Below are 17868 nucleotides of genomic sequence, written 5' to 3'. Positions count from 1 at the left end.
GCCTCATGTTCCACAATGACAGATGATCCACCTCAAAAAGTCAGTCACAAACCACTTCATCTGAACTGTGGTCTTGGGGGCAGAGTCCACAAAGCAAACTACTCCAAACCTTATCAGCACTAAAACCCTTAAGAAAAAATGTAAGACACCAAGACTCTACCATTCACTATCACACTCTCAAATCTTCCTAAAACTAAGGCCAAAAATACATGCAAAGTAGGTCATTAAATTGTATACAAACATCCCCCGTTACTTGTCTATGTTTACTATGTGTTGACAGCTTGGGGGATCTTATGCAAATACCTGTGTGAGACCCTGCACAGAGCAAGGACAAAAGTACTGAGTTGGAATCTCAACACTATTAAGATAGCATGGTAAGGAAAGACCAGCCTTCCTTTGAGGATACAAAGAGAAACCTCATTATCTTAGAAGACATGAAAATAGGAAGGAAAAGATTTTGAAGAAAAGTGACAGAAAGAAAGGAGACAAAGAGAGAAAGAGAAGTACTGGTTCTTGCCCTTCACTCTCAGAAGTGCTGGGGCGTAGTTCAGGTCCAGTGCCTGCCTACCAAGGGTAAGGCCCTGTATTTAATCCCCAGCACTGGGGAGACTCAAACTAGAGATTTGTAAATTTGCTGCCATTCCGATGCAGTGAGACAGTGTCTTGGGGGGGAGGGGATGTATGGAGGACACACTGGGGTTGTAGCTTAGTGGTATTAGTGGTAAAATGCTTGCCTAGCATGTTCAAGAAAATCTCAACGAGGACAGAAACTAAACCAAACCCACAAACTTCAACAGAGGGGACAACAGACAAATGCCTCAAAAACAAAGGGCTGCCAGAGAGTAAAGGACCAATCTGTTCTGGAGACTGAAAGCTAAACCTAGGATAAAAAGGGTTTTAGGAGTTAAAGGAATGGAAGAATGTTCAAGGAAAAGAAAACAATTTGGTGCGGGGGTGGGGGGCGGGATGGACACAACAACAAAACAGCACCAGGAAACGTTCTCCAAGTTGCTAGTACAGAGATCATAGAACGAAAAAGGGATAGATGGAGCTGCCTACAGACAAAATATAAAAGGTCTTAATGCCACCATTAAGAGCAGAAGTACAACAGACAGCTGTCGTTTTGTTTCCTCTGCCCACCATCAAGCCAGTATCCCCCACGTACACCCTGATCTTCCTTTGGAGAATGTCCACCAGGCATGTCTTGACAAGGAATGTTCCTACCAGGGAATGACCCAGGAAAGTAGACAACACATCATTAAGATGATAGGGTGGGGCAGGGTCCTAAGCAGGCTGCTGTGTAGCTTAACACTGGCTAGGCCTGGAGCTCCTGAGCCTCTCTGGGTTCCAACCCATTTCCCAAGTCCAGCTTTCTAGAGCTTCTCTGGTCAATAAACACACTGCCCTTCCCAAACAAATTCTGACTTTTAGTTCAAGCTAGCCAGATAAAGACACTGAAGTAAAAAAGAACCTGACCCAACTGAGAAGATTAACAGTTTATCAAAGTGAATCTGCTCACCCACCCTTTACAACTTAGGCCAAGTGACAAAGTCCCTGTGAAGACCTTCCTATGTTCCTTCCTTAGTGCTTCAAACATCTGGAGTTCTTGGGATGGCACCTGTTACACCTGTTACAGTTTCCCCTTGTGAACATTTGGATGTCTGCTTGGACTCTGTGTACAGCAACCAAAAAAAAAAAAAGTTCCCCTAAAACAGGGACTGTTTCATTAATTTCAAATGCTCTCTAGCAGTGAGTGATGAATGATGGTGTTCATTCACTGCAACTTAGGAGCAGAGAAAAGACTCCTAGACAACCAGGCTTCCTACAACAGGCCATCTCCCACCTCATATTCACAGGGCAAGGAAGAGGTTGAATGGCATACTCTGAAAGCATAGAAAATCCTGGATAAATCATTTTCTTTCTCTTTTACAGAGCCATTATGAATGGCCATGAAAAATGGGGATAAAAATAAAGGATCAATCTCACAACACTGTTAGACAAACAAAAGATCCTAGGAGGACTTCTGTAAAGTGGAAGGCCTCATGAGAATGTTAGCACTTAGGAAACAGCTTATTTCCCCTGCAGCTGTGGGATGGCAAGAGCCGGGGCTAGGCAGAAGGGTGCAACAATGCGGCTCCACATCTGGTTCTGCAGCTCAGAATTTCATCACCATTCCAAACCAGACCCTGAACCCAACAGACCTGTTCCCTGGTCAGATGACAGAGTAAGATTGTGAGGGTCACTAGTAACTTCCAAGGCTAAAGCAAAGCAGAAAGAGCCGTCTTCCAGTCTGTGTCAGCACTCGAGGTTAGTTTCTACACAGGAGTTCCCCAAAGAGCTTTACCTGGAGACCCAGGCTATGATGCCATCTTCTAAAAAAATTCCACCACGTCAAAAAGTTTAACCCATGAGTCTTGTGGAGGGAAACCACACACTGTGACTCCTCCTGTATTCTACCCACTCTACTTACAAAAGCCCTTTCAAAAGGAAAAAAAAAAAAAAACATTCTAAAACTGTTCTAAAAAAGGCCTGGGCTCTAGAGTCAATCAAATTGAAGTTCACTCAATTCCTTTATGCTTAGTAGAGAAAAACAAAAAACAAAAACAAAACAAAACAAAAAACCAAAAAACCCACCCACTATGTGCGTTTAGCTCACCTCATACACCCAAGGTACAGCTATTCCAACCCCTATGCTATGCATGAAAGAAATGCAGAAGGGCTAGAGAGATGGCTCAGAAGGTAAGAGTACTGGTTGTTCTTCCAGAGGTTCCGAGTTCAATTCCCAGCAACCACATGGTGGCTCACAACCATCTGTAATGAAACCTGGTGCCTTCCTAGCCAGCAGTACATTGTATGCTAAATAAATAAATAAATTTTTTTTAAAAAGAAAGAAATGCACAGAAGAACCAGGGGACCCAGGGGAAGTCACTTCCAATTGCCCAGGGACTTTGTACATGTCCCCTGAAGGTGACCAGAGAATCTAGCTAGCATCTATCTATTTGAATTCCATCACATTACTTTGTTTCTGTAATCCAGAAGCCTGCTTACATCAGACAGGAAGGTGGCATGGACCAGAGGAAAAATACACCGGTTTTAGAACTGGACACATCTGGATTAAGGCTACCAACAGATCACTTTCTAGTTGTGTGGCATGGCTCAGATCCTAAGTTACTGGAGAACTAGAGAAAAGACTAAAAACAAAACTGTATTAGAAGACAACATAGAGGAGAGTGAACAGTGCCTGAAACTCAGGGCCAACACATTCATGCTATGATATCAAGGAATCCGTTTGCCTTTCAGGAGTGTCACACTCCAGGGTATAGTATAAAATGGATCCTCTGAAAAGGTCTGTACAGACGTGGTGCTGAGCACATGGTGACTGCTGCCTACATGTGACTTTAAAATCTGAAGATCAACATGCAGATGTGACTACAAGACAGTGTGCTGGTTAGTTTGCTGTAGGTTTTTGTCAACTTGACACAAGCTACAGTCATCTGGGCAAAAGGAACCTCAAATGAAAAAAATGCCTCCATCAGACTGCCTGTAAACAAATCTGTGGGCATTTTCTTGATTAATGTTATTGACTGTAAGAATGATTAATGTGGGAGGACTCAGCCCACTGTGGGTGGTACCACCCCTGGGCAGGTAGGTCTGAACTGTATAACAAAGCAGACTGGGTAAGCTCAGGGGAGCAAGTCAGTAAGCAGTACTCCTTCATGGCCTCCACTTCAGTTACTGCCTCCAGCTTCCTGCTTTGCGCTCCTGCCTTAACTACCCTCAGTGATTGACTGTGATCCAGGTGTGTAAGCAAAGTAAGCCTGTCCTCTTCAAGTAGCTTTTTGGTTATGGGGTTTATCACAGCAACAGAAAGCAAATGAAGGCAGATGGCTAATAACTAATAAGGAAAGAAACAAGTTACTATACCTGGAGAACATCAAAGTCAGTATCTACAATCAAGAACAAATAAATGGTCCTGGGGCAGCAAGATGGCTCAGTAGATAAAGGAACTTGTTACCAAGCCTGAAGAGCTGAGTTTGATAACACTGGGGCCCACATGGTTGAACTAGAGAACCAACTGTGGAAGAAGAAAACCAACTCCTCTGACACCTCCACACACATATGCCCTTCCCACTATATAAACAAATAAAATAATCTTTTAAACAATTATATGTATTTTTATGTATGTGTATTATGCACAAAAAACCCACCATGAAAAAACAGCTATCTCAAGTTGCAGTCCAACCCTGCCCAAGAAATAAAGAGAAAGCTTGCCCCTAACTAGCTCATTAAAAACTACCAAAGCCAATTATTTTTTAGACAGGATCTCACTATGTAAGCCCTGGATGGCCTAGAACCCCTAAGTATACCAGGCTGGACTCAAACTTACAGAGACCTACCTGCTTCTGTCTCCCAAGTACTGGGATTAAAGGTGTGCACTATCAAGCCCAACCTCAAGCTGACCAAAACAAAATTTTTTAAAACCTCTTAATTGTGTAAGTGTGTATTTGTATATGAGTACGTGCATCTGAGTGCAGCAGGTTCCCTCAGAAGCTAGAAGAGGATATAACCCCCCCACCCCGCCCAAACTCCCAGAGCTCAAATTACTAGCAGGCGAAGACTCCAAGAACCAAACTCAGGTCCTCTGTAAAAGCAGTACAGTCCTTAACTGTTGAGCCACCTCTCTAGCTTCTCAACGGCCCTAATGCTGCGACCCTTTTAAACAATTCCTCATGCTGTGGTGACTCCAACCATAAAGTTTTCATTGCTACTTTATAACAGTAATTTTGCTACTGTTAAGAATTACAACGTAAATATCTGTGTTTTCCTATGGTATGAGGCAACCTTTGTGAAAGGATTGTTCGACACCCCTCATCTTTCCTCCCCAGCAAAGGGGTCACAACAGACAGGTTGAGGACCACTGCTCTAGTCCTTCTAGAGAGTGTCTTTTTTTCTTAAAAGCATTATAAGAAAAAAGCACAAAAGGGCATTTCCTAACTTATCTGAAGATTCTGGTGAAAAGCGATCACACTGGCCTTGAACTCAGAAACCTGAAAGCCTCTCCTCCTGACTGCTGCCATACCTGTCTTTTTTTTTCTTTTATAGGGGGTGTGTGTGTGTGTGTGTGTGTGTATTAACACACACTCACAACATGGAGGTTAGGGGATAACTTGCAGCAGTCAGTTCTCTTTTTATCTTGAGGTTCTGTGGATTGAGTTCAGGTCCTCAGCAGTCAGTGCCTTCATCTGTTAAGTCATCTCATCTGTTTCTGCTTGTCCTTATAATACACTTAGCAGAAGACGAAAGAAACTAAATTTTTTTTCTTTAGAGATTTATTTATTTATCATGTATACAGTGTTCTGCCTCCATGTATACCTGCTGGCCAGAAGAGGGTACCAGATCTCATTACAGATGGTTGTGAGCCACCATGCAGTTGCTGGGATTGAACTCAGGACCTCTGGAAGAGCAGTCAGTGCTCTTAACCTCTAGCTCCTGAGACTAAATTTTTTTTTTTTGAGATTTATTTGTGTTTCTATGGATGCCTGGCCTGCATGTATGCCTGTGGACCATGTGAGTGCTGGGAATTGAACCTTGGCCCCCTGAAGAACAATCAGTGCTTTTATCACTGGATCAATCTCCAGCTCTTATGTGATTACTTTTGAGGAGGTGTAGTTTAGCGAGATTAGCAGACAGAGTAAGACTTTCCACAGTCCTGTTTTATGTGTTTAAAATTTTGATCCATATAAATGCAGCGCCTCCCTACCCCAAATAACTAAAATAGCCACCATAGTAATTTGTAGAAATGGAAAGATCTGAAAAATGCAAAGGTTACAGCTGGCAGTGTAGATTCCAGCTCTGGACCTGGAGCCGCCTCTCTGGGAAACACACACCCAGGAACTAACTCCAAAGTGACTTTCCCTAAGTGTTCCCAGCAATAGCACTTATGCCAATGAGAGATTACAAATAATGAAAATGTTTCACAGAGCAAAAGACATGCAAGTTGTCTAATTTGGCTGGATTATACTCAATGATATTACCTATTATACTGCTACTACAGAAACCATGTGATAATTGGTACATGAAAATATGACAACTGTGTATATACTTAAAGCATCTGGCTGGCCAGATGTGGCAGGGCACGCCTTTATCCCCAGCACTCTGGAGGCAAAGGCAGGCAGGGAGGCAGAGGCAGGCAGATTTCTATGAGTTCAAGGCCAGTTTGGTTTACAGAAGGAGCTCTAGGAAAGTCAAGACTACGCAGAGAAACCATGCCTCAAAAAACAAAAACAAACTAAAGAGTACAAACAGGTCTAGACGATCTGCTACTCGGGTTATTCTGTTGTTGCTGCTGGTTGTTGAGACAGGACCTTGGCCTGGCTACCCTGGGATTTCTGCTGCTTCTACACCATCTCCCAGGTTCTGGGATTGCAGAAACAGGCCACCAAACACAGCTTTACATGGTGCTGAGGAATGAATCTCTAAACTACACACCCAGTTCCAGGAAATTATAATCGATACAGAGTTGCTTGAGTTTCCTTTTTAGGTACTAACTTAAGATCTACTTGAGATAGAAGCAAAAACACACTTTCTAAAAAGTATGAAAACCATAAAAAAAATTTAAAACATTTTTAGAGACTTCAATCGAGACAGGCAATGGTCAAGGATATTATTAGCCCAAAGGCCTGAGTGTGAACACAGAAAATGGTTAACAAGGGTGAGGCCACACAGAGAAAGGGGACACTCAAGAGGACACTGGTCCGAGAAGCCCCAGAAAATGTAACCAGAAGAGACGAAGAGCTTAAAGCATGTGGAAAATAAACAAGCTATGGACAACAGCAAGATCAAGAGTTTTCAGAATTAAAGTGCATAGGGTCAAGATGGTGGTGCTGGGTTGTAGCTCAGGGCAGCCTGGTGGGTATAAAGCCCTCAATTCAGTTCCCAGCACATCAAAATGGCAAAAAGGGGATACCAGTGCACATGTTTAATGTCATCACTCAAGGACAGGGATGCAGAGGCAGGAGGATATGAGTTCTAGGCCAGCTTGTGCCATACACTGGGATCAAAATTCTCGACTTCTAGGAGCTAAAACACAATCCATCTCTTCAAAATTCCGACATAAACTGTCCTGTCACACCAGGCTTCACAGTGTTTGTTACTGCTGCTCTCCGATGGCCTAGCCAAGATATCACAAGCCCAGCCTGGGCTACAGAGCAAGGCCTGTTCTCAAAACAAGTTATGTTTAGCTGGGAGTTGTGGTACATACCCTTAATCCCAGCATTCCCCTCTTCAACACAGTGAGTTCCAGGGCTACATAGTAAGACCGTGTGTAAAAAAAATTTAAAAATTAACTCTAAACCCAGCCAAACTATTAAGTTGGAATGAGATTTGACTACGTATTTTTAAACAGTCCAGTCCTCAAAAATTTACCTCTAAGCCATGCCTGTGGTTCCAGAACTTTGAGTCAACTTTCAGTAGAACAGTCAGATATAAAGGGAGGGGTCCAAAGTCAGAAGTGAGTGATCAGAGTTCCAACCTTGGCTGACAGTTCGAGACCATTCTGGGCTATATTAAACTCAAGATCAAACAACAACAAAGTACCTTGAGAAGTTGGGTGTGTTTTGTAAAAACAAGGAAGTAAACACCACCACTACCCCAAACCAAGAACAAGGGAACAGGAACATCAGCATCACTCTGTAGGTTGGTTAAGAGTAGCTGACTTACCCAGGAGATGGCCGAACAAAGGGAGGGCTCCAAGAAACAAATAACTGACCCAGGAAACTAAGAAAGTGAGTAAGTGAATAAACAACAGTACAGATAGTCTAGCCCAGAGACACGGACAGAAATGGACATACATGTCCACGGACAACCACATGTTCTCAGCTTCTTCTTCCTAACTGCAACTGACAAGGGAGTTAGCAAGATGAGCCATACTGAAACACTGCACTGCAACATGGATGATATAAATGTGTGCTAAGTGAAAGAAGTCACAGACCCTGGGCCCATTTACATTAAACGTTTAGAGCAGACAACTCATAAGACAGGAAAGTAAAGCTGGGCTTGGTAGTGACAAGCCTGCAACCCCAGCTATTCTGCAGGTTGAGACAGGTCAGCCTGCGCAACTTAGTGAGCCCGTTTAAAAATAAAATGTAGAAACGGGGCTGGGAATATAGTTCAGTGGTAGAGTGGTTGCCTCACATGCACAAGGTCCTAGGTACAGTTTCTGGAAGTTCTTCAACCTTCTCCAAAGGTGAACAGTTGCCTCTGCTTCCCCCTCACCCATTCGTTTCTGACTGGGCTGTCTATGCTGCACTGACCGCTCTTCAGGAAGCTTCACCTCTTCTTGTTCACCTTTATTACACTTTACTATACTTCTCTTTCAGTCATTCCAGTTCTCTTCTTTACTATCAATCTCCATCGCCAGTTCTGAATACGTTTCCCCTTTCCTACACTGTGCTCAATCCCCACTTAAACCCATTTAAGACTAAATTTCATCATCTCCCCAGCAAGCTTTTCTAGTGGAGCTACCTTCTAAGCTTCCCCAAAGGCCCACGCTCAAGGCCTCAATGGAACCCCACAATTTTACCTCTGTTCTGTGTTCAGGGCCAACCCTTCAAAGAGGTCACACCTCACACCTGGAACTCTTTTATCAAAAGAGTTGAAATTTTTTAATCCATAAGAGTTATCTCTATTTTGAAACGCTCAATAGTTACCTTCTTAAAATTCCACAAAACCCTGTTATCTAGAGCACAGTTTAGTCCTAACTCACCTCATGGATCTCATTGACCATTTTCTTACACATAACGTTAATTAAAAAAAAAAAATCTTTAACTGTCTTTTATTTCTAAGTACCTTGGTTATTCTTTTATACACTTATCAGTGCTGCTCCTCACACTTATTTTTAAAAATTGATTTGTTAATTTATTTTTATGTATATGGCTGCTTTGCCTGCATGTATGTCTGTATACTATGAGGGCATTGGACCTCCTAGAACTGGAGTTACAGACAGCAGCGAGTCACCATGTGGATGCTAGGAACTGAACCTAGGTCCTCTGAAGAGCAGCCGGTGCTCTTAACTGCTGAGCCGTCTCTCCAGCCTGACTTCTGGCTGCTGTCAACATGGATATCTTCAAATACCCTACTCTGAAGCAGAAGTCAGGCTGGAGGCCAAGGTCAAGTTTGAGGCAAGATATACACGATGGGCCCAAACAAGTGGTTCTTTCACAAGTTTTGGTTTTAGGTGTTTGTTTCTCCACCATTAAAAACAAGAGGGACAAGGTTACAGAAATGGTTCAGCAGTTAAGAGCAATGCCTGCCCTTCCTGAGGACCTGGGATCAATTCTTAGCATCCACACAGCAGCTTACATGTCTGTAACTCAGCTTACACGTCTGTAACTCAACTCAGGGAATCTGACACTCTCACACCAATCACATAAAAAAAATTATTAAAAAAAAAATAAGAGGGACAAGACAGGTTTGGTGGCACATGCCTTTAATCTCAGAACCTGGAAGATAAAGGCAGGCAATCTTGGTGAATTTCAGGCTAGCCTCATCTACATAGCAAGTTCTAGACCAGTCAAGGCTACAGGGTGAGACACTGTCTCAAAAACAAAGAGTAAATAAACAAGGAAACAGCTGATGGGGTAGAGAGAGTCAGTTCTTTCCAAGAGTGTGGATCCTGGAAGGTGGCCATGCTCCAGGGGACAGAAGATCCTACCCCTACATGCATATGGGCAGCACTAATTGGACTACTGAGTTATTCAAAAAGAGAAAGAGTATGTGAAGTTGAAAAGGAAATGTTAAGGGGAGGTTTCAGGAAAGTTCAGTGGATGGATATGATCAAAATATATTGTATATATGTATGAAACTCTCAAAAATAATTTTTTAAGAGGATGGGCCAGCAAGATGGCTCAGTGGGTAAGGGGGAATGCTGCCATACTTGATCATTTGAGTTCAATCCCCAGAACCCACACGGTAGAGGGAGAGAATCAACTCTAAAAGTTGTCCTCTGGTCCCATACATTCAAACGTGGGCACATGCACACCCACAAACTGAATAAATAAATGTAATACATGTAAAAAATAAAAAAGTCTGGGGAAATGTCACACAAGTGTAAGGAAGGACCCGAATTAAATCCCAACAACCCATGGCAAGCCAAGTTTGCAATCTCAGTGCTCCTCCTTCGCCAAGATGGAAGGCAGGGGCAGGGGAATCCTTGGAAGGTTGGAGGCCAGACAGAGTATGCAGTGTCAAAAGAAGAGACCCTGTTTCAAAGAAGATGAAAGTCAAAACTGATACCTAAAGTCGTCGAGCTTCTAACCTCCACAAAACACAAGGGCACAGCTGAACCTACACTCACATGCACGCACACAAAGAGAAAAGATATTTAAAAACCCTGAGATGTCACATAAAAATCATGACTGGCACTGCTTCAGAGAGAATGGCACCACTACCCAGTCTAAACTAGGTTATCCCAGTCTCTCTCTGTAAGACAGCCCCATTTTATCACACAGTGTCCTGCTACAAATAGTTCTTTATTCTACTTCTGACAGTACTGGGGCTTGAACCCAGGATCACATGTATGCTAAGCAGGAGCCCTACTGTTGAGCTAGACCCCAGCCCTCTTTTTACTTTTCATTTTGAGATGAGGGTCTCACTGAGTTGCTTGGGCTGGTCTTGGAACATGAGGCAACAAACCTTCTGATCTGCTTCTGAAGTAACTGAGGTTGTAATTGTGAGCCACTATGTTCACCGGCATTCTGTTTGTCTTTGCAGCACTGGGTACTGAAGCCTGGGCTTTACACATCCCAGGCAAGCACCCTACCACAGAGCTACATTCCCAGTCACTGACCACTTATTTTACTCAAATGAAACAAAACCCGAAAGGTATGAGAGAGCAGAGCCCCTGTTGGTCTGAGACTCATAGCTCCAGAGAAGAGCTCCTGGAGGCGGGCATGAGAAGTCAGGCTGGAAACCACCCCAATTCCATACAAAAGTAAATGCATTCATATAATCTCTTCCTCATCCTAGAGCACATGGTTAGTCACCTTGACCTACTCCAACCCCGAAAACTATACCCAATCATGTAGTATCCTGTCCCAGGTAGTCATACAGGCATTCCATAGTGATACTTAGTGAACGTTCTCACTGTCCCAAGTGCTGTTCTAGGTGCAAAGAACTATGGGAAGAAAAGGTCCTTTCCCTCCTTTCCTTCGCCTCAGTAACATGCTGAGGGGAACAGATGGGCTTCAAGGGACACTTCTGCCTCTAGACCGATGGCTTTTAGTCTGTCCAACTGGTTCATCTTGTCTTTCAAGAGTCAATGGCTGTCTCCTAGGAGAGACCTTCCTGGTAAAGGAGTCTTCACCCAGCTTCCTTCCTCATCGACTTTCACTTACTGCCCTATGCAAAGGCTATTGTATACTCAGCACCCAGCTCTCACCTCCATCCCATGGCCATAAAACACCATCCTTCTTATCTTCCATGGCTCTTTACAACTGAGACACCAAAGTCAGTCCATGAGTTATCGCTCTTGAAGGAAACACTTGGCATAGAGGCCTATGAAACTACTGATCTACTGTTGTACTTCCTAGAGCACACATTTTATTTAGACATAGATTTAACAATCTACATTAGTATCAACCACTAGGTAATTTAACATACTGAAAATTAAGACAAATAAAGATCATTATAAAATGTAAATACAAAAAATAAAAAACCCACATGAATTTCTTCTTGGGTCTGACAGCAGGCAGTTTCAGGCTTACTTCTTTCTGACTGTGGAACACCTGGTAAGCTAATGAACACATGGGCTTCGGTTCCAGCACCCACAAGGGGAGCTGACTGGTCTAAAGGTCATCTTTACCTGAAAGGGCTATTATAAGGATTGAGAATGTGTGTGTGTGTGTGTGTGTGCATGCTTGACACTGTGTCTTGCACCTGAGTGCACAAAACACATCAGCTACCCTGTGTCCCAAGGACCAACCCCTCCCATTTGTTAACCCATCTTTGTGTTTAGCAATATTTAGTGGAAAAATCTGCGGTTAAAAGTGGAACTTCGATTACAGGGTCTTGTCACACTGCCTGGATGACCAGAATAAAATGTAAGGGCAAACCAAGGGGAGGGGGGAGATATAAAAACAAAACAGGAAATGGGCAAACACCTTTTTTTCAAACAACTTGTTACTTCTTTCTTCCTTCTACCTGTTTCTTCATCTGCAAAATGAGGATGTAGCCACCATATCTGCCTGCAAGGGTGTAGATTCTAGAAGTAATAACACTCCAATAAACTGAGTCACTGCTTAGGAGTTTCAGACTCACTAAAGTAAGGGACTTTAAACCACACTCCTGTAAAAAAAAATGAGAGTGATACCAACTTCACAGGATTGTGCAAGGAGTCAATGAAATAACGCAAAGTATTTGGGACTGGGAATGTCAAAAGCGCCCAACTACTGAGAATTACTAATTCACTACCCTATTCATTGGACTTCAAATCCTCAAAGGTGGAGAGGAAAGAAACTAATATTGGCTCAGGAACAGAGAGAACTGGGCTTTGTTAACCAGCATGATGACCGCGGGCAAGTCTGGGACCCTCTCCAAACCTTCGTTCCCGTGGCTGAAAAGGGAGAGAATTGCAAGAGAGGATCCCTGGGCTCCTACCAGTTCGTCCACTTCGCTGTTAAGGCTGCCGAAACAAAGGCCACCCGCTCCCTAGTCTGTACCCGAGGGGGCCACAACTCAAAATTCTTGCTGCTCAACTCCCTTTGCAGAGCGACAACAGGAGCGCCCGGGTCTCCATCCGAGGCCGCCGCACTCTGCCGTCTCTGCCCGCTCCATCAGTAACTTGCTTTCGCAGCTGTTGCCCAAAGTTTTCCAGAGCGCCCGGAGACCCGGCTGTCAGTCAACCGCGAAAAGAGCAGGGGCGTGGGGAGTCGAGCCTAGGAGCCCAGTCCGGGAAATCCCGAAGCCGCTCCAGTGGCCAAGCAGGGAGTGACAGGTGCGACGCGGGACGCCGGCGACCGAGACCGGACAAACCAGAGCGCGTGTGGGCGCGCGAGGGAGGCGGCCGTCGCTTCCTCCTCCGGCAGCACTCGCGACGCCCCCAGCCCCGCTTCAGGCCCCGCAGCACCCAGGACTCCTCATCCTCCGGGAGCCCTGCGCCACGGCCCGGGCTCAGGCTCCGAAGCAGTAAGAAGCGGGAGCCGCCGGGGCCGCCCGGGCCGCGGGTTCCTTCCCGCGCACGCCGGGGCGGTCGCGGGGTGGGCGCACGCGCACCCGCCAGCGCCGCCGTAACCCCTTCCTCCCCGCGCGGCCCCCGCACTCCCACCCAGCCGCCGCTCACCATCGATGTCCCCCAGAGTCAGCTCGTCGCCCAGCTCCCTCAGGGTGTCCATGGTCTCCAGACCGCCCAGCTCGCCGCTCTCGTCCATTGCACGGGTTGGCGCAGAGTCCCCCGTGAGGTCCGGCTCAGGGAGACGCGGAGGCGGTGCCGCCGCCACCGCCCATGACACCCGACAGCCCCCACCTGGTACCGCCTTACCGGCCCGTGCCAGCCGCCGCCATGTTTGAGCTGAGCCCCGACTCCACGGAAGGGGCGGGGCGGGGCAGGATTCCCCCGCCCCGGGCCGCGCCCACCGCAGCCCCGCCCCCAGCCCCCGCGCCCCCCATGTTTGTTGTCAATGGGACCAGGCTCCCCTTAGCCAATGGGCGCGCGAAGCGGCTCGTGGGGTGATGGCGCGTCATCGATCAGCAGCTCAGATTTGCATAGTGAGGCTCCGCCCCTCGCGGCCTCCGAGCGCCAGCGGAGAGTAGCCGCCAGGCCCTCGACCCAGCCTTCCTCGCTTTAAAGGAGCCGCTACTTTCCCGTTGAATCAGCTCCAGGAGCGGGTTCGTCGAGAGTCCGGAAATAGAAGGGTTAATGATGGGCTGCCCGGCATCACCTTCCACAACCCCCTTTACGCTGTGAGCACATTACGTCATCTTTCCTAGTTGCCTCTCCCTCACCCAGCCCTGGTTAGAATCCTAGTACCCCAACACTTAGGGATAGACCATTCAGCCCGACGGATCAGGTTTTATTCCACCCAAGACTTGACAGGGTGTTGAATCGCCTCAGTGTCGACATATTACAACTGGCCCTCAATCTGGAGAACTTTAGGATTATTCAAGGCCTTTAAAGATGGTCATTTGCCCAAGCCCACCAATGGTCTCTAGAGGTGGAACTTCCAGGATACTGAAGCACCCCACCGCAGCAGTCATCTCTGCATCATCTTACAGGTGGTCGCACAGTACACAAAGGTGCGAACTTCCAAAAAGGTATCCCGAGGAAACAAAGATTAGTGTTCACAGAAATGCTGAGTAAACACATATACCCAGTCATCCATCACTGAGCTCTTTGTAACTAGGGAAAAATCAAGAAGCCCAGGAAGGCACTATATAAGTAAATTACACTCTGTGAAATATCATGGCATCCTTAACAAACTATGGAATGGACATTAGAAAAAAAAGACGTGTGTATTTATTGACAGGGGAAAAAAAAGCTTTCATGCCATACATAGGAAAATCTTCCTGTGAGTCTGAGGCAGCTGTTTTAGGGGTCAGAACTAAAGAACATACAGGCTGCATGGAGAAGCTTGTGGATCTATTAATCCACTTTGTGCGACTGGGCTCGTTAGGCAACTTGCTAAGCCTCAGTTTTTGCCATCTTGAAAGTAGCACAGGACCACCTTTGTAATTTTCATATTTGTTTGATTCCCATAGCAAGCACACAGCTCTTACCTTGTAGGTATAAATGTTGCAGCACTGAGGGGAAGGTTTCCCCATAGCAAGTGTTGCAGCTCTGAGGGGAAAGGTACCAAACCTCACACAAGATATTTATTAGCAAAGACAGAAGAGTGTGGCTGGGAGGAGCAGCAAAGAACTGAGCAGGAGGCAGGCTTTACATAGGGTTTCTTGGCCGGAGGGGAAGGGTTTCCTGATGGGAGTCTGTGGCCTGATCTTGGACTGCAGCTTCTGATCTTGGACTGCAGCTTCTTCTTCTTCTTCTTTTCTTCTTCTTCTTTTTCTTCTTCTTCCTCTTCCTCTTCCTCTTCCTCTTCTTCTTCTTCTTCTTCTTCTCTCTTCTCCTCCTCCTCCTCCTCCTCCTCCTCCTCCTCCTTCTTCTCTCTCTCTCTCTCTCTCTCTCTCTCTCTCTCTGTGTCTCTCTTTTTTTTTTGGTTTTGTTTTTGTCTCTCCAGGGGGTTCAAAAACTGCTTTTAAGGTCCTTACAGTAATCTGGGAGACAGAACCTGGCCACTCAGGGGCCTCAAGGAGCTTACACTAAGGACTTCTGTGTGTTTATGCGTGTAAAAATAAAAATACTGAACATAAAATGACAGACAATGGTACAAATGACCAAGGGAAAGAGGTGTGATGAGACTAACAAGGCGCCTGATTTGTGATGCCAAGACTCTTGCCTGGGGCCGGTAAGAAGGCCCAGCAAGCCTACCACTAAACTCGATGACTCAAGTTCAATTCCTGGGACTCACCAAGTAGAACCAATTCCTGTAAGTTCTCTGTCCTTTACATGTGTGTGCTTAGCCAACTGGTCTGAGAAAACACAAATGAAGGCTTAGTAGAATGGTTGGTGACACATGCCTTTTCTTTTGAGACAAGGTTTTACGGAGTCCATGCTGGCCTTGGAACTAGGTGTGTAGTCTTTTTTATTTTTTTCTCTTAAAGATCTTTATTTTAAGCCAGGCAGTGGCAGCACACACCTTTAATCCTAGCACTCAGGAGGCAGAGTCAAGCAAATCTCTGCGTTTGAGGCCAGCCTGGTCTACGGAGTGAGTTCCAGGACAGTCAGGGCTTCCCAGAGAAACCCTGTCTTGAACCAAAAATAAATAAATTAATTAAGTAAATGGTAACAAGATGGTCACTGCACTGGGCCCAAACCTCAGCAAACGCCAACATCTCCTAGTCTTGCCCACATAACTGAATTTCTCTTTCAGCTAGCTCCCATTGGGAGGCCAGCCTGTCACACTACTCCAGGACCTGAGTGTTCATTTGAAGCGTCTAAGTGTCACGTCACGGTATGCCCTGTGGGTTGGGTAGCTGCTGTACAGCATAGAAATAGGTCCCACTGGCTTCCTCTAAGAGCTCTGCTCTCAGGCTTCCTCCATCATCTTTCAACTATCACTACGTCTGGGAAGCTTCCTGGCTGATGAATCAAGAGTTTGGCTAGAATGAGCTGAACCATAGGTAATGATGGTTGTCAGGGGTGGCAGAGCAGATTTAAGTCCAGATGGTTTGACTGTCCAAGAAGAAAAGAGCAGAGACAGGAAGCTAGGCCAAAATACCTATTCATTTAAAGAGGTGAGAGAAGACACAGCAGACTTTAATCAGTGACAGAGCTCGGAACAAGAATAGCCCAGAATGGGCTGCAGAGATGGCTCAGTGGTTAAGAGCACTGTTGCCCTTCCAGAGGGCCCAGGGTTCAATTACTAGCAACCACATGGCAGCTCACAACTGTCTGTAACTCCTGTTCCAGCAGATCTGACACCTTCACACCAATGCACATAAACTTTAAAATAAATAAAGTAACCCCAGTAGATCATCCCCAAAAGCCCTCAACATCTATCTGGACAATGACTAGGGAGGGCAGAAGAAAATGGAGGACTGAGGGGAAGGAAGGAGAGACATCTAGCAGTGACTGGAGATGTTTTTAGTTGTCCTAAGTGCGGGACTGCTACTGGCATCTAGTACGTGGTGACCAGGGGTACTGCTAAATATCCTGCATCACTCAGGATAGCCTTCTCACACAACAGTAAAGTGGTCCAAAATGTCAACAGTGCCACTGTGGAGCTGCTCTGCCTTACGGGATAATTCAGGGGCTCCCAGAGTCTCCAGGAGTGCCATGGACTGGACTTACAAGACTGGACAATCCAAGACCACACTGTCACCGTTGCCATCATGAGCACCCCTAGCAATGGCCACTGATCAGCCACTAGAAAACATACACTCTTGTTACCTTGGCCACTGTGACTACCTGAACACACAATTAGTAGAGCTATATCACATAATTGAACCCAGCTGCTGGGTGAGCAAGAGAAGCCAGTGCCCTCCCTCAAGTGTTTTGTGTTTTTATTTCCTAAATCCACCCACCCACCTACCCACCACCAGGCATGGTGACACATGCCTTTAATTCCAGCACTCAGGGAGCAAGGGCATGTGGATCTCTGTGAGGTCAGCCTAGTCTACAGAGTGAGTTCCAAGGCAGCCAGAGCTACATAGTGAGACCCTGTCTCAAAGAAACAAAAACAAAAAGACATGTTCCCCAGCCAAGCTAGCCTGGTTCTTTAGAAGCTCTTCCCTCAGTTAAAGGAAGAAATATTTTCCTTGCAGAGCCAGCAAAGATGAACAGGGAGGACCCTCATGGCTGGCTCTGAGTCTCACAAGCACTCACTCAGCTTCGACAGGTGATGGATAGATGTCATCCTTTTCATAGGCCTAGCGCCGTCATCTCCTATAAACCTCACAGGAATTGGCCGGGTCATACAGCTGGAAAGGGACAGGACTGGGAATGCAGCCCAGGTCTCTGGAGCCAGCTGTGTATTTCTTCTGCCTAACAAGGGAGACAAGCATTTCTGATGGGAAATCTCCAGCCCTCCTCCCAATGACTTCCTGTTTCTTTACTTTTCCTGAATGACTGTTGGGCTGCAGGCTATTCACCTGGTTTCCCTTTGCTATCCTGGCCAGCAGAAAAGTCAGCCTCCAAGGAAATAGTTAAGAGCTTGGCAGAGGATTCAGATATCATCAAATTTATTTTACCAATGAAGGCACAGCACAGGGAAGGGAGAGTAGGCCAGGATCAGTCAGACTATGACTCAGGTCTCGTGA

General features: G+C 45.8%; 1 protein-coding gene across 2 annotated transcripts in view; it reads right to left on the bottom strand.

Annotated features, from left to right (window-relative positions):
* Srebf2 (sterol regulatory element binding transcription factor 2) overlaps nt 1-13584 on the bottom strand; it is a 61212-nt gene extending 47628 nt beyond the window's left edge. Inside the window, exon 1 of one of the 2 annotated variants that reach the window (XM_085678466.2) lies at nt 13337-13584. In XM_085678466.2, the coding sequence (XP_085534592.1) occupies nt 13337-13424 (88 nt within the window). In that variant the 5' untranslated portion in view covers nt 13425-13584. Of the gene's footprint in view, nt 1-12654; nt 12958-13336 lie in introns of those variants that run through there. The other variant, XM_048445065.3, reaches the window with a different exon arrangement.
* Between the last annotated feature and the right edge of the window lie 4284 nt (nt 13585-17868).

The sequence above is a fragment of the Myodes glareolus genome, chromosome 19 (assembly GCF_982192425.1).
Source record: "Myodes glareolus chromosome 19, mMyoGla1.1, whole genome shotgun sequence".
Classification (NCBI taxonomy): domain Eukaryota; kingdom Metazoa; phylum Chordata; class Mammalia; order Rodentia; family Cricetidae; genus Myodes; species Myodes glareolus.
This window is presented reverse-complemented; position numbering and strand designations above follow the sequence as displayed.